This window comes from Narcine bancroftii, chromosome 7 (genome assembly GCF_036971445.1).
Source record: "Narcine bancroftii isolate sNarBan1 chromosome 7, sNarBan1.hap1, whole genome shotgun sequence".
Taxonomy (NCBI): Eukaryota; Metazoa; Chordata; class Chondrichthyes; order Torpediniformes; family Narcinidae; genus Narcine; species Narcine bancroftii.
The window spans coordinates 30,821,421-30,843,326 of record NC_091475.1 but is presented as its reverse complement, the minus strand read 5'-3'; the positions used below and the strand labels follow the sequence as shown (position 1 = coordinate 30,843,326).

General features: G+C 36.7%; 1 protein-coding gene across 8 annotated transcripts in view; it reads left to right on the top strand.

Annotated features, from left to right (window-relative positions):
- LOC138738687 (cyclic AMP receptor-like protein A) overlaps positions 1-21,906 on the top strand; it is a 233,758-nt gene that overhangs the window by 199,994 nt on the left and 11,858 nt on the right. For 2 of the 8 annotated variants that reach the window (XM_069889386.1, XM_069889388.1), the window contains 2 exons: positions 3,429-3,576; positions 8,818-13,330. In XM_069889386.1, the coding sequence (XP_069745487.1) occupies positions 3,429-3,576; positions 8,818-8,982 (313 nt within the window). In that variant the 3' untranslated portion in view covers positions 8,983-13,330. Of the gene's footprint in view, positions 1-3,428; positions 3,577-8,817; positions 13,331-21,906 lie in introns of those variants that run through there. The other 6 variants (XM_069889383.1, XM_069889387.1, XM_069889385.1 and 3 more) reach the window with 4 other exon arrangements.

Genomic DNA, 21,906 nt, shown 5'->3' with positions numbered 1-21,906 from the left:
TATTTGGTTGAAGGGCATTCCTAAATGACTACCCTTTTTTTTTGTTCTGACTAACAAAATAGCTTGAGTGGCACAGACTTTAGAAAGTAAAGCCCAAGCAAACATTTTGAAAATGGGCAGCTTATCTGTAACAAAAGGCCAAGCACTTAACTTCAAAAAAAACTAATCTAAGCATGTAGGTGGTCTTCAGAAGTAGATGTTATGCCTCTCCGAAGCAACACTACAGGCACCCAGTAGGGTTGTTTAATCAGCTCTTGTACGCAAGTGCAGGAGTTTTCTATGGTTTAGTGTTTTTATCATTCCATTTACTGATACATGAAAAAGTATCTTAAATCTTTTTATAAGTATGTTTATTTACTGCTATCAATTAAAATGGAGAATATGCACAAAGTATGAATTTATTTAATCCAATTGTACTCAGAAGTTAAAAACTTCCACCTCCTTATGCCATTGTAAATTTGGCTTTAAAGGATGTGCATTTAAACTGAGCCAGTAGTTTTTGCATGTTTCTGATAAAATGTAAACTCATATCCATCTTGATGGTAAATTTGCTTTGCTTATAATGCATTGATCTACTTTGAACATTTATTAAATTTAATAAAGGATTAAATGATGCAAAGGCAGGTTGACTATACTTTGACACTTGCCAATTTTTGCTTGTGCACAATAAAATACTTTGTTGTTTAGTCATTAATGGAAATGGATAGAGTACCTAATCATCAAATATTTATCTTGTAACTACATTCCTACCTCAGGATGATGTTTTCCAAGGAAACTCTGCTGTATTAAGTTGTACTCAAACCTTGAAAATACATCCCAAAGTAACATTTCTAATTATATTCTCAATGCATGCATATTTTTCAAATTCTGTGCAAAGGAGCAAACAGATGAGGCCAACAAACAAATGATTTATGTTTGTTACCGATTGTACTGTTGCATTTCACCTTTTATTGGTACACAACTCATGAAAAGACTTACATTTATATTACACCTTTCATGACATTGGGGTAAATTAAGCTCTTTAACTCCATGAAGCATTTTAGAAGTGTAACTATAATTATAATATAGGAAGCAAAGTCGTAATGGTATTTTGTTCATAAAGGGATGCACTTTACTGCAGCGTCTTCAGCCTTGAACACAAAATAAAAGCAGCTTTCAAGTTAATTTAATTCAGGATTGATTTATAATTTTCATTGAAATTATAACAAGTCTACAGCACTGTGGTTAAGAAGGGGTAGTTCATGCTCTTTTGGATGTTCTGTCCAATTATTCCATTTCAAGATTCATTGAAATAATCTTTTGTGATCTCATGAAAATGTTCTGATATCTCACTTTGGGATCATTATTTGCCATTGTTACTCTCCAATCCTTATGTATAAGAATCTGTCTTTCAGTAGTTAATTTTTAGTTTTATTTTAAAATCCTGCGCCCACAGGGTCTGGGCCCAAGATGGCGACACCTGTGTTCGGCAGCGGCCTTGAGGTGTGGCAGACTCTGGGGAAGCAGGGCACCAGAAAACAGGTAGACCACTCCCCCTCCCCATTTGAAAAGGAGAAGCAGAGGAGATGACCCATGGGACAGGGGCCAGAGAGGGACGCTGAGGCTGAAAAACACAGGGGGAGCGGGCTGTTGGTGACTTGAGACGAGAAACTCACACAAGTTGTGTGCTGCTGCCAACTGTAGTCAAGGGACTCACACCAGGCTGCAGACTGCTGGAGACGAGCTCGAGATTGGCTGAAGGATTTCCAAGAATCAGTACCGAGATGTGAAAGGATGCCGAGGGCGTTGAAGAGTTCCTGATCGCGTTGGAAGTTTGGATCTGGAGCTCAGGTTGACGATGGTTTGGACTGGAGCTGTGTGGCTGTGCAGGCAGCAGAAGTGCTGGAGGTGAATCCATGGACACTTGATGACTCTGGCTGGACTCTTTTGCTTCTCTTTCTCTGGCAGTAAGGGGCGCCAGGCAATTTGTGCTGATGATGAACCTTTATCTACCTTACGATAGACTAAAGGGAATTTTGTGTAATATTTCATTTTTTAATTTATTACATGACAATAAAAGAATCTTGAATTATGATAATGAGCTTATTGGCATATACAAAATACTATGTGCATATGCACCAAAATTCTAACTTGCTGCAGCCAAACAGACACCTTGTTTAAAATAAACAAACTTCAATAGTATACATTAAATTACCACACAGAAAGAGATAGCAAAATATAAAAGATATATAAATATTTATACAGTAGTGCAAAAAAAAAGTGGTATTATAATAGTGCAATAGGTCTTTTTGTCGTTTATGATTTAAGGGAGGTTGAAGAGCCTGATGGCTGTTGGAAAACCTGTTCTTGAACTTAGAGATGCTGCCAGGCTTATGTACCATCTTACTGAAGGAAGCAGTAAAAAAAAATGTGACCAGGGTGATGGGGGCCTTCTTGAGGCAGCATTTCATAAAGATGTCTTCAGTGGATAGGAGGTCAGAAGTCTTGATGGACTTAGCAATGTTTGCTACCTTCTGTAGCCTATTGCATTCTTGGACACTCAAAATACCATATCATGCCATGATGCAACCAGCTACTACACTTTTCACAGTACAACTGTAGATGTTTGGTAAAGTATTGGACAGCATGACAAATCTCCTCAGACTTCTTAGAAAATAGAAGGCCATACCTTCCTTACAGTTGCCTCAATGTGCTGCCTTCAGGAGAGATCCTCCAATATGTGAACCCCTCAGGAACTTGAAAGTACTAACCCTCTAATTTCCATCCAATCAATGCAGAGAGGTGCCTTCCTTTCCTTAAATCCACAATAACATTGACATTGAGAAAAAGATTGTTGATCTGGCACCACCCAACCAGATCTTCTATCTTCAGCCTGCATTTTGATTCATCGTTTCCAATTATTCAGCCAACAATGGTGGTGTTGTCAGCAAATTTATAGATTCCGTTGAATGAAGCTGAACTTGGCTACATTCTAATACTGGGAATAGAAGAGGGAACTAACTATGCAGCCTTGAGGTGACCCTGTGTTGATGATCAGTGAAGAGCTATTAAATGAGCCAAATTAAAGAGATCATCCGTTACCATGAACCTCAAAGTTTGAAGTGCTATTTATACACAAAGCTGTTGGCTAATCATTATTTATACTTCGAGTGATGTTAAAGAAATTTTTTGGTGTCTTTATTCAGAAATGTACTTGAATTAATCAGGCCACAGTGAGTGTTGGAAAACTGATATCTGTTTAATTTTTAGACATTAATTGTATCAATGCTCCGGAAATATCTCCCTTTATTTTGTCTTTGACCTCTTCCACCAAGAACAATAACCCTTTAGTCAGATGTAAATTGATAAGAAAATTTAGTCCTTATGTTTCTTATAAGTATAGTAAAAGAATTTGTTCATTGATTTCTGTTCCTTCTTTCAAATATTAGGTTGCACAATGCATTTGATCCTAACCATCCTGTTTTTGTCCTGACGCTCCTACATGTTATTACTGCTCCACTTCATGGACTGGCCAATGCAATTGTGTTTGGATTTGACAGAGAGACTTGGGGGAAGCTGAATTTAACATCTCTGCAGGTAAAAAAACTCCTACACATGTCTTGAATATAGTTTCCTTTCCTGCCTTTCTGAAGAATCTCCTGCAGGGCTTTCATATGTTAATAATTTTTTCCACAAATATCCGTTTTTGAGAGCTCAGCAGCCTTGTCTCTTTAAGTAGCTTTCAGATTTTGAAATTGAAGATGGTGTGTGGCTTCCTAGCACCAATGGATGAGACACCGGAAATTAGCTGTAATATAAAAATCATTGACTGTAAAAGCTTATGAATGTGGGTGCAGTTCTCATAATTAAGGGACACAATTCTTACACTGCAATTCTGATTGGCTGCTTTCTCTCATCTTCACCCCCAACTGTAATAGTTAGCATAATTTGAGCTTTTCAGATTCAGATTTATTGTCAGAGAATACACATGACATCACATACAACCCTGGGATTCTTTTTCCTGTGGGCGAGGCAGAATTAACACTAATTGGTAGTACCAAAGAAAAACCTATACACAATGTATACTCTTAATGTAAGAGAGTGTTTTTGTCACATAATCTTCAAAATACCATAAAGGTGACATCCTAGTTTCAATAGCCAACCATTATCAACTAGGAGATTATATTTCTCAGTTGCTAAATAAATATATTTCATAAAAGTTCAATGCCTGTGTTTTGAATGAAGATTCATGAAATAATAGTTTTCCGCTGATGGATAAGCTTTGTTGCTATAAGTATTGCATTAAGTTACAAGCATTGCACTTATTTAGACTGGTCTCAAACTGACATCAACTAAAATCTCAGAGAAATTACATATATTTCCCACAAGATTTTTCCAGGCTTCCGTCAAAGAGAGAGAGAAACAATAGATCAACATTAGGCTTAAACTAAAAACTCAGATGTTTACAAAAACCGATTGAACTTAAAACAAAATTTGATCTTCTCTCAATATACCTAGCCAAATGCCAACTTTTGAAATCTAAAAGTCAGTTTTACATCCATGGTGATAAATCTGGTAAGTTTTTGGCTAACCAGTTGAGAGGATTTAGCGCTAAACAATACATCATAAAAGTTTATAAAGATGATGGTATTATGACTTCAGATCATTTGGAGATAAACAATACATTTAAAACATTCTACTCCAAATTATATTCTTCTGAATATACGAATGATGGTAATTTGATGAAAAAATTATTCAATTGATTGAATATACCCAATATTTCTCTAGACATTCAAATCAAATTGGATGAATCTATTGTGCAAGAAGCTGTTATTTCCTCATTACAATCTGGACCGGTTGGAATTTTTCATATTATTTTCTCAATGGCTCACACCTTACTTAAAGGTGATGTTTACTAATTTGTTTGAAAAGGGAAAACTTCCAGACTCATTTAATAAGGCTTGTATATCTTTAGTTGCAAAGAAAGATAAAGACACAAGTGAATGTTCCTCTTATAGACCAATCTCCCTATTGAATGTCGATGCTAAAATCTTAGCTAAAAAAGAGAGAAAAGTCACAGTAATTTTACTTACAAAAGCTGAATTGGGTTGTGTTGTGCCCAGCTGGAATCTCAGATGTTTATCAAATGTCATATGGTCACTTAATTGAAATTTAATTGGAGGATGAAGACCATCTAGTCATCAAAGAGACCACAAGTTGTTGAACAAGTCAGCCATGAAAGGAACAGCAGTACCAACCATCCTAGAAATAATTATACATTTCCCCCAGTGACATCCTTCTGCAAGAGGGTGTATTTAAATAATGGATCTTGACCTGGGTGTGAAGTTTTGGTCACATTTGCCTTGTGGTAGCCATTTATACCTACACTCGACCATGAAACTAGTATCACAAAGCAAAAGACAGAGGAACATGCGGAATTACTCCAAAGCCCTGTTCACTTCTATGCTAATATTTTCAAGGCAGAGGTTCAGTCTGTCATATGGCATCACTCAAGGCTAAAAATCCAAAATACCTCACCTACTTCACAGTTATTCAGCATAGTCTTTCAGAATTACTTAAACACCTGCAGATTTTTAACAGTATCCTAATAAATGTTGCAGAAACTTGCTTTGTATTAAAATGATAATCCTTTACTTTTTTCAATGGACGGAAGTTGTTTAATATTATTCTACTTGTTACCCAAACACAAGGATATGGAAACTGTTAGGCCTGCGATGCCATTGATTACAGTCTCCAAGAAAATTTACCTCTTCTTCCTGTCCAGAGCCAAGCAGATCAGCAGAGTTGATAAGGGAAGTTCATTTCAGGTCGAAAATTTGCCCTTTAAGCTTTTGAGAATTGTGAGTGATCTGTTGGCGCTGCACAAAGTCTGGAACAACACCACCAAATTTGCTATGGCTTACACAAGACTGTGATTATGACAGGACCAGAGCTTTTACTCAAAGGTGAAAGTACATTCTAAGATAAAATCAACATAGGATATTGGCAACAAATATAACCATATAACAATTACAGCACAGAAACTGGCCAGTTCAGCTCTTCTAGTCCATGCCAAACACTTTCTCTCACTTAGTCCCATTGACCCGGACCCTTAACCTTCCACACCTCTCTCTTCCATATACCTATCCAACTTTTCCTTAAATATTAAAATCAAGCCTCCATCTACGACTTTAGCTGGAAGTTCATTCCACACTCCCACCAACCTCTGAGTGAAAAAATTCCCCCTCACGTTTCCCCTAAATTTTTCCCCCTTTAATCTTAATCCATGTTCTCATGTTTGAAGCTCCCCCACTCTCAATGGAAAAAACCTATCCACTTTTACTCTATCTGTTCCCCTCATAATTTTAAATATGTCTATCAAATCACCCCTCAATCTTTCCCTGTAATTCAAACCCTGAAACCCAGGTGACATTCTTGTAAATCTTCTCTGCACTCTCTATTTTGTTGATAACCTTCCAATAATTCAGTGACCAAAACTGCACACAATATTCCAAATTTGGCTTTACTAATGCCCTATACAACTTCAACATGATATCCCAACTCCTGTACTCAATACTCTGATTTATGAAGGCCACATGCCAAAATCTTTCTTCATTACCCTATCTACATGTGACTCCTCTTTCAAGGAAGTATGTACCAGAATGCCTAAATCCCTTGGTTCTACTGGACTCCTCAATTATCTACCATTTAAAATACATGATCTTTGCTGATTAGTCCTACCAAAATGTAGCACCTCACTCTTATCAGTATTAAACTCCACCTGCTATCTTTCACCCCACTCTTCTAACTGACCTATATCCCACTGCACGCTTTGAAAACCTTCTTCACTGTCCACAACACAACCAATCTTCGTTTCATCTGCATACTTACTAATCCAATTTAACATCCTATCATCCAGATCATTAATATATATGACAAACAACAATGGACCCAGTTCCGATCCCTGAGGCACTCCACTAGTCAGCGGCCTCCAATTGGACAAACTATTTTCCACCACTATTCTGGCACATCCTATCCAACCAATGCATTTTTATTTGAATATTTACTTACAAGTTTTAACCACCAAATAAAATATACAATACATTTTTTTTAAATAGTGTAATCCATTACACATGTGATATATATAGATAGATATATAGATTTTGGGATTATATATATCATATATCTATATATATATAGATATAGATAGATGTAGATATATATCTATCTGTGTGTGTGTGTGTGTGTGTGTGTGTGTGTGTGTGTGTGTGTGTATATCCCTCCCCCCCATAGCCCCAAGAAAGAATGAAGCAGATACATGATGTAAGAAAGACCAGAGATTGTCCAGAGTCCTTTTTCAGAAATTTTATTTACCATCAAATAAATAAATAAATAGCTCCAATCAAAAAAAAATCCATTTCACTACTTCAAAATTAATGCCTAATGATTGAACCTTCCTAACTAACGTCTTATGCGGAACCTTGTCAAAGGCCTTACTAAAGTTCATATAGACAACATCCACAACCTCTCTTCGTCAACCTTCTTAGTAACCTCCTCAAAAAACACTAAGATTTGTTAAACATGATCTACCATGCACAAAATCATGTTGACTACTCCTAATCAATCCATCTATCCAATTAATTGTATATACCATCTCTAAAAACACTCTCCATTAATTTACCTATCACTGATATCAGACTCACAGGCCTATAATTACCAGCTTTACTTTTAGAGCCTTTTTTAAATAGTGGAACAATATGAGCTACCCTCCAATTCTCCAGCACCTCCCCTGTGGCTAATGTTATTTTAAATATTTCTTTCAGATCCTCCCCCCCCCCCCCACTATTTGTACACTAACCTCCCTCAAGGTCCTAGGGAATATTTTGTCAGGGCCCAGAGATTTATCCCCCTTTATTTTCTTTAAAATAGCCAGTACTACCTCCTCTCTCCTTTTAGCCTTTCTAGTTTCTTAAATAAACTCAGACCTTCAATGTAATCTTTTCATTTCTTTATCTTTGTGAACATTTTTTCTATCATTTTTCAATAAATCTGATTTTATTGTTTACTTCCTGGTTGTTATTTTGGCTCTCATTATTTTATTTTAGCCAAGTCCAGCATCAATAAAGCACCTTTTATGGTGGCAATAATAATGTGACACCATTACATCAATGTTGAACCCTTCCCTTGTTACCAACTCAATAGTGTGCTGCTGTCTTTTCAAGTATAAGTATACCCTGCTTTATGAAAATATAGTGTTCCTACGGAACCTTTCTTAAGCCAAAATGGTGTAAAGTGAGAACGTGATTATCATTGATTTCTATGGGAAAAACTTTTTGAGTGCTCCCAGACCCAAAAAAAAACCAAATCCTACCAAATAACACACAAAACCTGAAATAACACTAAAACCAGGAATGATATGATAAATACCCAGCCTATATAAAGTAGAAATAATGTATGTACAGTGTAGTTTCACTTACCAGAATCGGGAAGACAGCGAGTTTTGACATCCCCACCAGCCACTTTTTCGTAAAAGCGAAAATCCTTTCGTAAAGGCGAACATGGCTTTCTTCTTAAAAGTGAATTTGCTTAAAGCAAGTATTCACAAAGTGGGGTATACCTGTAATAACAATCCCTTTGATCAGTTGAAAGGATTATGAGATCTTTGTTGCATAAATTGTTTTTCTGTGCATTTTGTTTGACATGATCTATATGTGTTTTAAGAAGTACTTTAAATTTCTTCATATAGCCATTTTTGGAAAAAAAAGGACATAAAACTCTATCAGGCATGTCCCTGAAATCATTCCTTTATTACAGTGCATGATATATTAAATTTTTCAGCTTGCTTTTCAGTCCAGATTTTCTAATTCAACATTGATTAAGGAGTACCAGCCTGGGCCAGTGCGTTACATAGCCCATTTGGAAAGTGATTCCTCGGACTCATGTGATGATGGTACAGGAGCAATTTACACATCCTCCATGACGTCTCGGGACAGGAGACCTTGACAACAGAAACACCCTTCAATTGAATATGTGCACTGTTGGACTCCAAGACAAAGGAAGAACTCCTTTTTGACATTAAAGACGAGCTGTCAACCTTCATTATTAATTCCAGGCTCTTAATATTTAATATCATAAAACTGGAACAGAAGCTTCAGATTTATGAAGGAGGCATTATGCTGAATATAAACATATCAGTTAAAGAAACTGCCTCTGGTTAGTTCTGCTTCAAATTTTAAAAAATGCAAAAAAACCGAGGAAAATAATTTGAAGTAAATAACCAGCTTTTACATCCTTTTCTGAAGACATTGTGTTTTAAGTTATCTTTTTTTACATAAACAATATTTTTCACACCACAGTTCAGCAGGCAGTGTAATAGTTCAGGTTATGGAGGAAAATCATGATGTGATTTCTGTGGGGAAAATCAGGCTGATTCTGGGGATAGGGAGAGAGGAGGTTGAAGAAAATTGAAAATGCATAATTGGAAATCCTTAGTAGAAAACAGCGACAAACTGACGGAAGGGCAGAGCGACTTCCAGTGTTATTTTAACATCATTTACCCGAGATGAAGAAAACTCCTATCGCAGCAGGTATCTGGATTATCTACAGCTTATTTACTCTTTTCTCACTTTGATGCAATAATATTAGCATGTTTCTACTTTTGAGTTTTTTTTAATTCTTAGAACGTTATTCTATTACTGCTTTTGAACTAAGGCGAGATCTCTGAAGTGACATTTAAACTGAAAATTATCGATCTGAATGATGCCTTTATCTCTGAGCCATAACTTGCATTGAAATGGGATTTCTTAATATTCTGCTGCAACCCGAGAAAGAAGTGTGGTCAGTTCTAACCTGCCTCATTCAGAACAGACAGCTGCTTGGAAGTCATAGAATTGTATTGATGAGATGAGTAGGTGTTCTCAGCTCACAGTATTGCACTTCGTAAGATGGTGAAAAGTATCTCACGAAGTAATGAATGTTGAAATTTATAAACCAACACAGGAAAAAGGTGTGTTTCAAAGGGCATAATTATATGAATACTAAATGGATATTGACATTCTACATAATTATGCAATTATTTCAAAAGGGAAATTTGTGTTGAAAAATGTTGTAAAATTTAATCAGTGGTTTGCTGATGTGAAACATGCTGTTGCGTAATCATCTTTTCTAATAACTTAAACTATACTTTATTTTGCATGCTCAGAGCGTGCTAAGAGAACTAGAAACTATTCACATGCTGTGGAATTTTAACTCCACAGTGTCTCTGTTAGTTTTTCATGAACTCAGACCTCAGTCTGATTTATAAACTTGGCTTCCACTCAGTGATGTGTTGAGTCAGTCTGAGAAGGAATTGGGGGTTTCAGTTCTACTCTCTGCAAAGGTTGTGATCCCTGGTTGGAAATAGTTTTTATGGGGGCATTCTGATCAAACGGAATTACTCTCTTAAGTCTGGAGAACCGAGACATGTATTTGTGCATCTCTGACCCCAGTTCTTGTGTTGCAAAAACATTGTTTCTCTTGCATCTGTCCTGGTCTACCTGTCCTTTCCAAGGTCTGGGGAAGAAAAGCAGTTGGGATTAATTGCATTGTTGAACAAAAGCTTTAGCAGAGGCTCCAATCCTCATTAAAATATTAAAATAGTTCATCAATCTCCTGGGAGCAAGTTGACTGAATGTTCCTTTTTACTACCTCCATAACCAAGCCTGGTGGTGGACAATCTTGTGCTCTTTAAAATTTTGACATCCCATTGACTTTTCAGGTTGAAATTTGACTCCTTTAGCCAATTGCTCTGAAGATAGACCTCATAAAATACAAGTGGAACAGGAAATATCTCAATGTTAATGAATCCCACCTCTGATCCTTCATTTAGTAAAGATAAAAATAGTTTGGATCACAATCACAGTCCAATCACAATTAGTTGTAGCCCTTGACAAGCAATTCAATGCAACATTATCTTATATTTAAATTTTCATCCATGTCTTTCCACCTCATAATGTAGAAGACTTTAATTCATTAAAAATTTCTGTCTGTGTGCTATGCAACATTGAGGCCCAGTTGCCCATTTCCTTTACACCTGTTGAACAGTTTTAACTACCAGTGCCTCAAATTTTACCCTTTTGTCGTTGGTTTACCTCACCTTCCCTCCTTACAAATGTAACTTCATCAGCAGTACAGTTCTTTTTCTGCTTCTCAATTTTCCAGTGCTCCCTATGTTGCATCATTGCCTGCCAAGTCATCGGCATGCCAGATACCATGCTTTGAAACTTCTTCCCTAAATCTCTTATAAGACTTTCCGCAAAACTTCATTTCTGCAACCAAGTTTTGATCACTTTTATTGTTTTTGGCATCTGTTTTGAAACACTTTTTGTGTTAGAAGTGCTATTTAATGCAATATTTTGTTATAGTTAACTTTTAAACTCTTACTTCCAAATGCAAAAACAGTCATTTTATGAATCAGACTGAGAGTCCAACACACCAGCAAACAATGCAATATTGAATAAAATCTTAGTAATGGATATTCTACTTTCATTTGAGTAGTCTTGGAAAGCACGCTGGAGCTGGAAGAAAATTGGTTTAACTAGTTACTGCATCCTCAGGTGGGGACTCAAGATACAATTGATAAAATTCTGAACCAATTTTTCAACTATAGTAAACTCTTTATGACTTAGCACGGTGTAAAATTGAATTGTTTCAAAATCAACGGAACAAAAATTTTCCCAAATTCCTAAACTCCCCAGTTCAGTCAAAACAAAAATATAAAAAGGTTTCTTTATTATATGGTGTATCCAAATTTACGCACTAAATAGGATTGCCACAGATAAATCAGCAAGGATCACATGACTGTTTTTGAATATGTTTACGTAGGTAGATGAGAGTTACAGTTATTGTTGGAAAATGAATTATTTGGAAATTATAAAAAAGAGGGGAAAGAATAATATGCCTAAACACAGAGAGTCCATATTTTTAATTCAACAAATAGGTAATATAAACATAGAAGGAAATTTGTAAAATGACAAAAACCATAAGTGCAGAAAGAAGAATCATTGCAAAATTGCATTTGAGGTTATTGGATTGGTAAAAAATAAAATGCTTTTGAGCTTTATTTCACTGGTCAATTACAATTACATTTTTCTGTAGATTTATAAAGGTAGACTGAAATGACAACCTCAATTTTTTAAAGAAAACACTAATTAAATTTTATTTAACTAAGCAATTTCAACAATAATTGTTTTATCTATAAATCTATTGGCATTCTTACTCTTTGAGTGCACCCTTCTCTGTACCATGACTTGCCTCCAAACATCAAGGAGAACCGCCCAGTTCATTTCCTCCAGCCATTTTGAACCAATATAGTGTATATCTCCTTACCAAGATGCACGAACTAGACAGCTCTGGTGGACCCATAGTGTGACTTAGTTTTTGCCCCATAAAACAGATGTTTTTTGCTTAATTTGATATATTTATTAAATCTACTCCATTGTGAAATCTTCACAATTCTATTCATTAATATTCCAAAATAACTTTCCATTTCACAATTTTCCCCCAAAATTAAATAGGCTACATTTCCACCAGCTCCAACATGATCCCACTGCTCAAATCAAAATCTTAACAATCGATTATCAGAACAAGTTTACTGTCATGTATGTTATTATTAAACATTTAAATTTTATTTGTTCATGATTCTGCTGATTTTTGTGTGCCTTTTTGGCAGTATGACAACAGATTTTTACCAATGTATTTCTTTAGTTTGGTGTTAGAAAGTCCACCCACATAACTCAGTTTAAAATCACCTGTTGAATTTAAGCCTCTTTTGTGAACGATTTGGGATTTTCAGTGACTCATGTGCTTTGATGAGGAATACCATTGGAACTGCAATGTGCTATATCATTATCCAAATCTTAACTGCAGGAAGATCACATTCCAGCAAATAAAATTGCTTTTTACAGCCATTCAGTCCTTTGCATCCTTACCAGCTCTGAGCGAAGCAATCCCATTGGTCTTGTTTCCCTTGTCTCTTCAATTTATTTTCTCTCACATGCTCGTCAACTTCTGATTGATTCTTTTGCCATGCTTCTACTGACTCATTTTTTGGAATGTGAAAGGAACACAGATATCCAGTGGAAACCCACAAAGTCATGGGGAGAACACGCAAACAAGCTTTCAGGTCAAGATCAAACCCAGACATCTAAGGAGCCAGCACAAAGTGCTGTACCACCTTGCTACCCAAACTAATAGATCCATTGTATGTGATTCTGCCAGCTATTTCAGAGTGTAGCTGAATAGGTTTGACGTTGGAGTAAATGGTTGAGAGATGGGAAGAAACAGCTTATTGTGGCGTCAAAATGAAGCAGCTGATTGTAATAAACAAATTCAAACAATGCTTTGTTCCAGCCCTGAATATGATACGAATGAAGATTAAGCACAGTAATCAAGTGTTCTTTGATATGAATGTATTCACATATTCAACTTTCCACATTTGTGAGGAATGAAGTATAGGACTTGGAAAACAACCCATTATATTCTTTGTAAATATGCTTCTCATTGCGACTAATACCAGTTGTAAAATGCCTCAAATATTTACCTTGCTAGGGGTCCAAAGAATATTACCTCCAACTTCAATGAGTTAAAATCTGAATATTGCAGAACTCCATTCTTGATTTAGGATCTGCAATCTTGTTCAGTGAGAATTCATGCTTAAAGCACAGTCTAACAATTTTAGGGCTATGTACGCTCTGAAAGTATTTTATTTCCCCCTGTAATTTGTTGTAAATACAGTAATTCACACTCAATTTATCTTATGCAAAATGCAATTTATACAGAAACTAACATCCTTAAATAATTGTTGCACCAGTATTTTACTGGCAACATTCTCCTGAGAATAGTCCTTCACCACACTAGGCAGAAGTAAAATGGTATTTTTTTTTGTGCAAACTGTGTCCAAAGGTTAACACATGATTTTTTTTCTCTCAAGCATTCTCAGATGAATTGACATTCATTATTCTATGGATAATCCTTAACATGGGCACTGCAACATTGGTATCTCTTCTGCTCAGATTATCTAACATTCTAACTTTTTTTAAAGTCATACATCACATGTCTATGCATTGGGCTAAAGCATCATAACCTCGTGGCATCATTGTTTCTTAGATAGAATCAGCCTATTTGAAATGAAGTCTCACAATTCTCCTTTATTCCTCTGAAAATGCTTCCAATAAAGCTCAGCTGCCACATGACAAGTGTAGTAAAGATTGTGGGTTATATATTTTTAGCTTTCGGGTAAGTCTCTAAAATATTTCAGAACAAATGTTCCCTGTTTATTTGCCAATTCTCTCTTTCCCACCTTTCCAGAGCACATTAGTGATAATAAAAATGCTTTCTTAGAAACCACGTATTTCTGACTCCCACCAGAGTAACATTTAGTTATGCCAGGACTTTGACTGAATTATCAACATACACCAAATCCAAAACTGTCCATTCATGGATTTCCAAAGGTGTTGCTACATAACTTTTGGTAGCTGCATCTCAGGCTATTTATTTCCCCTCAATAATCTAGAGTAAATAAAGACTATTGAATTGAACTAATATGGTACAGACTAAATCTTGCTGGATTCAGTTGCTCACTCAGAGGCTTTCACCTCAGTTTTTTTTTAATCAGTTAAGCTGATTGAATGGTTATATTTAAGTGGTTGCACAGTGGACTAACTGAACTCATTATAGTGTCAACATATGGTTTTTTAAAAATTATTTTTCTTCTCACACTTAAAATAAGTTACATCACTTATTCTCAGGGGGCAGTGAATTCCAGTATGAAATGAACCATGAGTGTGACCACTCCAGAACACTTTGGTGGTGCAGATTGACACTCCAATTTTTACTTTGGTCACCTCAATCACAATTGTTAAATATCTTCCATCTTACGAATAGATTATCTGAGTTTGAGTTAGAAAGAAAAGCAGATTTACACTGATATAGCACCTTTCACAACATCAGTGCATTCCAAAAAACGATATCCAGTAAGTTGCAACATTTTGTACATTGCAATTCAAAGCAAAAAAAAAGGAAGCCTCCACACACAGCAATGCAGTGACGACCAAATAATCTTGTTATGTTATTGGAGAGATAAATATTAACCAGAATGTTATTAGAGCTCTCCTTCAAAATACTACTTTAGTCTTTTAGTTCTAGTTGCAAAAGGCAATTGGTCCTAAATGTTAGTTGAAAGATAGATAAAATCAATAAATATGAAGGCACAGTCACCAAGAGCAGTTGGAAACTAAAAGATTGGGAAAATTTTCAGAAGCAACAAAGAACCATGAATAAAGAGAGGGAAGGTAGACTATGAGACAAGATTAGCACAAAATATAAAAATAGGCAGTAAATGTTTTATAATTATATAAAGTGCAAAAGGGTGGCTCAATTAAAGGTTAGACCCTTGGAAGATGAGAAGGGAGAATTGATATTGGGAATTTAAGAAATGAGTAAGGCTTTGAATAACTATTTTGTGTCAGCATTCATGGTGGAGGACACGTCAAACATGCCAAAGACAGATGTTATAATGTGATGGGAGGTGAGGACCTGGATGTAATAGCGATCACTATAGAGGGAGTGTTTAGAAAACGTGAGGCTCAAAAGATAGATAAATCCTTTGATCCTGTTGGAATACATCCCTGAGTATTAAAAGAAATAGCAGAAGTTATAGTCGAGGCATTGGTGATACTTTACCAAAATTGGACTCGGCTGGTCCAGGTGGATTGATAGAAGGCAAATGTCATGCCACTATTCAAGAAAGGATGTAGGCAAAAGGTAGGGAACTATTGCCAGTTAGTTTAAAATCTGTAGTTTGGAAAATGGTTGAAGCTATCATTAGAGAAGAAATAGCGAGGCATCTGGAGCTAAATGGATCCATCAGGCAGATGCAACCTGGATTCAGCAAAGGCGGGTCCTGTTTGACAAATTTAGTGGAGTTCATTTTTTTTTAAATTTTTTTATTTTTCACACTATAAACCATATTGATCAAGATACATACATTTTCTTTTTCAAATATATACAGTGTCATTTTCTCTCCCCCCTCCCTCTTCCCATCCCACCCTCCCTACCTCCCCTCCCATTCATTTAAAGTTCAGAATCTAAGATACATTAAACCCGTCAAACAATGTTGTCACTCAATAAAAATAAACAAGAAATTCCACTGAGTCAATTCTTTTCATTCCCTTCTGTCATTTTAGGTGGTAGATGTCCCCGGTAGGTTTTCTCTATTGTGTTTCATGTATGGCTCCCATATTTGTTCAAGTATTGTAATATTATTTCTTAAATTATATGTTATTTTTTCTAATGGAATACATTTATTCATTTCTATATACCATTGTTGTATTCTCAAGTTATCTTCTAATTTCCAGGTTGACATAATACATTTTTTTGCTACAGCTAGGGCTATCCTAACAAATCTTTTTTGTGCACCCTCCAAATCAAGTCCAAATTCTTTGTTTTTTATGTTACTTAGGAGGAAGATCTCTGGGTTTTTTGGTATATTGCTTTTTGTGATTTTATTTAATATCTGGTTTAGATCTTCCCAAAATTTTTTCACTTTCTCACATGTCCAGATTGCATGAATTGTTGTTCCCATTTCCTTTTTACAGCGAAAACATCTGTCAGATACTGTTGGGTCCCATTTATTTAACTTTTGAGGTGTAATATATAGCCTGTGTATCCAGTTATATTGTATCATACGTAACCTCGTATTTATTGTATTTCTCATAGTTCCTGAGCATAACTTCTCCCATGTTTCCTTCTTTATCTTTATGTTTAGATCTTGTTCCCATTTTTGTTTAGTTTTACCATTTGTTTCCTCGTTCTCCTTTTCTTGTAGTTTAATATACATGTTTGTTATAAATTTTTTGATTATCATTGTGTCTGTAATCACATATTCAAAATTACTTCCCTGTGGTAACCTCAGACTGCTTCCCAATTTGTCCTTCAAGTAGGATTTCAGTTGGTAGTATGCCAACACTGTATCGTGAGTTATATTATATTTATCCTTCATTTGTTCAAAGGATAATAATTTATTTCCTGAAAAGCAATTTTCTATTCTTTTGATCCCTTTTTTCTCCCATTCTCTAAAGGAAAGGTTATCTATTGTAAAAGGGATTAGCTGATTTTGCGCCAGTATTAGTTTTGGTAGTTGGTAATTTGTTTTATTCCTTTCTACATGAACCTTCTTCCAAATATTGAGCAGATGATGTAATACTGGAGAATTCCTACGTTGTACCAATTTTTCATCCCATTTATATAATATATGTTCGGGTATCTTCTCCCCTAGTTTAACTAGTTCTAATCTAGTCCAATCTGGCTTTTCCCTTGTTTGATAAAAATCTGATAGGTATCTTAATTGTGCGGCTCTATAATAATTTTTAAAGTTTGGCAGTTGTAAGCCTCCTTGTTTATACCATTCTGTTAATTTATCTAGTGCTATCCTCGGTTTCCCCCCTTTCCATAAAAATTTCCTTATTATTTTCTTTAACTCCTTGAAGAATTTCTCCGTCAAGTGTATTGGCAATGCCTGAAATAGGTATTGTATCCTTGGGAAAATGTTCATTTTAATACAGTTTATCCTTCCTATTAGTGTTAGTGGTAAGTCTTTCCAATGCTCTAAGTCGTCCTGTAATTTTTTCATTAGCGGATAATAATTGAGTTTATATAGATAGCCGAGGTTTTTATTTATTTTTATACCTAGGTATCGTATTGCTTGCATTTGCCATCTGAATGGTGATTCTTTCTTAAATTTTGAGAAATCCGCATTATTCATTGGCATTGCTTCACTTTTATTTGTGTTAATCTTGTATCCCAACACTTCTCCATATTCCTTCAATTTCTTATGTAATTCTTTTATTGATATTTCTGGTTCTGTTAAGTATACTATAACTTCATCTGCAAATAAACTGATTTTATATTCCTTGTCTTTTATTTTTATCCCTTTTATTTTCTGTTCTTATCAGTTCTGCTAGTGGTTCTATGGCTAACGCGAACAATAAGGGCGATAGTGGGCATCCCTGCCTTGTTGATCTGCTTAAGTTAAATTGTTTTGATATGTATCCATTTACTGTCACTTTCGCCAATGGCCCCTTATATAATGCTTTAATCCAATTAATATATTTCTCTGGTAAACTGAATTTTTGTAGTACTTTGAATAAATAATTCCATTCTACTCTGTCAAAGGCCTTCTCTGCATCAAAAGCAACCGCTACTGTTGGAGCTTTATTTCCTTCTACTGCATGAATTAAGTTAATAAATTTACAAATATTGTCTGTTGTTCGTCTTTTTTTAATAAATCCAGTTTGGTCTAGATTTACTATTTTTGGTTTTAGTGGAGTTCTTTGAGGATATAGTGAGCGTGGTAGATAGAGGGGAGCAGGTGGATATTGTTATGAGCCCAGACGACCCCAAATCCCAGCAGCAACAGAAATTCACCAAGACAAATGGTTACTTAAACAAAAGTTGCTTTTAATTATCTTTAAACATGAAAACGGGATTAAACTTATCACTATTAACTTACTTTACCCTTTTTTAATTCTAAGCAAATGTGTGTGTACGTTTAGAAATGTTCTTTGATTACAGTCCAATCTTACTCCTCCAAATTCACTGGTTGCAGTCAATTCTTATACTATGCACAGAATTTAACATATATGAAGTTCACCAGGCTTTGGTGCTTGAAAGGTAAATGGTTACCGCTCAGTAAGGTTCTTGTTAGTTTTCAGAGAGAGATTTGTTGGTTTCTGGACACAAACTGATTTTTTCTAATCAACTATGTCAGTGCTTTGCTGAAGAAACTTGCCCCATCTGGGTTTTCCAGATGATAACCTCTTTCTTTCAGGTCACCACAGAGTTCCTTTTTGTTCCACTTATTTCAAGTGAAACATTAGGCAGCCAGTCCTCTCCTCTTCTATGGACTTCAAGGGCTTTGACCAGGCTGAACTAAGCACTCACAACCACTCTTCAAAATGGGATTTTTCCCACAAGCTTGCCAGCTTGTCATGTTCTAGTTCGCTGTCTGTCTCTCTCTCTCTCTGTCTGTCTCTCTCTCTCTCTGTCTGTCTCTCTCTCTCTCTCTGTCTCTCTCTCTCTCTCTGTCTCTCTCTGTCTCTCTCTCTCTCTCTGTCTCTCTCTCTCTCTCTGTCTCTCTCTCTCTCTCTGTCTCTCTCTGTCTCTCTCTGTCTCTCTCTCTCTCTGTCTCTCTCTCTCTCTGTCTCTCTCTCTCTCTGTCTCTCTCTCTCTCTGTCTCTCTCTCTCTCTGTCTCTCTCTCTCTCTGTCTCTCTCTCTCTCTGTCTCTCTCTCTCTCTGTCTCTCTCTCTCTCTGTCTCTCTCTCTCTCTGTCTCTCTCTCTCTCTGTCTCTCTCTCTCTCTGTCTCTCTCTCTCTCTGTCTCTCTCTCTCTCTCTCTCTCTGTCTCTCTCTCTCTCTGTCTCTCTCTCTCTGTCTCTCTCTCTCTCTCTCTCTCTGTCTCTCTCTCTCTCTGTCTCTCTCTCTCTCTGTCTCTCTGTCTCTCTGTCTCTCTGTCTCTCTGTCTCTCTCTCTCTCTCTGTCTCTCTGTCTGTCTCTGTCTCTGTCTGTCTCTGTCTCTGTCTCTCTCTGTCTCTGTCTCTCTCTGTCTCTGTCTCTCTCTGTCTCTGTCTCTCTCTGTCTCTCTCTCTCTCTGTCTCTCTCTCTCTCTGTCTCTCTCTGTCTCTCTCTCTCTCTCTCTCTCTCTCTCTCTCTCTCTCTCTCTCTCTCTCTCTCTCTCTCTCTCTCTCTCTCTCTCTCTCTCTCTCTCTCTCTCTCTCTCTCTCTCTCTCTCTCTCTCTCTCTCTCTCTCTCTCTCTGTCTCTCTCTCTCTCTCTGTCTCTCTCTCTCTCTGTCTCTCTCTCTCTCTCTCTCTCTCTCTCTCTGTCTCTGTCTCTCTGTCTCTCTCTGTCTCTCTGTCTCTCTCTGTCTCTCTCTGTCTCTCTCTGTCTCTCTCTCTCTCTGTCTCTCTCTCTCTCTGTCTCTCTCTCTCTCTCACACACACACACACACAAAATGCAAAATGCAGCATAATCTGTTTCAGTGTTGTTTATCTGTATTTTTAGAAGCGTTCGTAAGGTCCCACATAAAAGAGGTACAGAAGATAAGAATGCATAGAGTTGGGGGTAATGTATTAGCATGGATAGAGGATTGGTTAATTAATAGAGAGCAGAGTTAGGGTACAGTTGTGCTTTTCTTGATGGCAATTGATGGGGAGTGGGGTGCCACGGGGTCGGTGCTGGGCCTGCATCTGTTCACGATGGACAGAGTGTAGTGTATTTATGTTTGCTGATTATGCTAATTGAATGGAAAAGCAAATTGTGCAGAGGATTTGGAGAGTCTGCATCGATATAGTTAAGTTAAATGAGTTGTAAAGGGTTTGGCAGATGGAGTACAATGTTGGCAAATGTGAGGTTATCCATTTTTGAAGGGAAAATGGAAGATCAGAATATTATTTAAATGGAAAGCAATTGCAGCATGCTGACATACAAAAGGACTTGGGAACGCTTGTGTATGAATCGCAAAAGGTTGGTTTGCAGGTGTTGCAAACTTTCAAGAAGCCAAATGGAACGTTGGCCTTCATTGCTAGAGGGATTGAATTTAAGAGCAGGGAGGTTATACTGCAACTGTAGAAGGTACTGTTGAGACCACATCTGGAGTACTGCATGCAGATCTGGTCTTACTTGAGGATGGATTTGGAGGCGGTTCAAAGGAGGTTCATCAGGTTGAAGGGGTTAGCCTATGACAAGAGATTGGATCATCTGGGGTTGTACTCACTGGAAATTAGAAGACTGAGAAGGGATCTTATAGAAACACATAAAAGTATGAAATGCATCGATAAAATAGAGATAGCTAAGTTTGTTTCCATTAGTAGGGGAGACCAAAACTAGGGAATATAGGCTCAAGATTCAAGGTAGTAAATTTAGGAGAGAGATGAGGAGGAACTGCTTTTCCCAGATTTGTGGAATTTGCTGCCCATTGGAACAATGGAGGCTACTACAGCAAATATATTTAAGACAAGGATGGATAGATTTTTACATAATTAGGGAATTAAGGGATATGGGGGAAAGGCTGGTGGGGGAGATAAGCCTTTCATCAGATTAGCCATCATCTTGTTGAATGGCAGAGCAAGCATGATGGGCTGGATGGCCTACTCCTGCTCTTATTTCTTATGTTCTTTTACTAAAATATTGCTGTTGCCCCCCCCCCCTGTTGGTGGGGGGGGGGGGTAGTTGTGCAGGGGGAGGGGAGGTCATAGGGCCCCCATTGAGAATGGCTGGTTTACTTTATGCTTAATTCAGGCTTTTTCCAGGAAGCATCATTTCATAATTAACCACTAGGAGATGTCTCTAAGTATATCTTGAGCTGACAAGCCTTATTCACTTTTGTGGAGATGTATGTTGGGACATGTCATGCTCAATTCTGCCTTGTCTAGAGGGTACAGCATGGAAGCAAGTCCTTCCTTCATGCCTTGCAGATCATATTATTTTCACCCCAATTGAGTTGAAGTCCTCATTCCCTCGCTGTCACTCGAAGTAGAATACTAGGCCAAAGATGGTAGATACTGAGCCCTTAATGGTTTCTGACCAACTCAAGCAGGTAAAAAGCTTTTCAAGCGTTGCTATAGTTTTAATTAATTTGTAAAAATATCTATTAATTAAAACAAAAAAATGAAAAAGCCATTTACTTTCACTTACCTTTTCCATTTGGATTAGCAACCACACTCAAATAGCTTGGTGTAATGTTGAAGGCCCTGATACAAAGTTACCTGGCCCTCAACTCAGGATTGCTAACCCTCATTCTTGAATTCAGCAGGAGGTTGACTGTTTCTGATTTCCATACTGAGAGTTTCTTCTGAGCCACCAGCAAAAAGTAATTACATTTGTCAGACTGTAT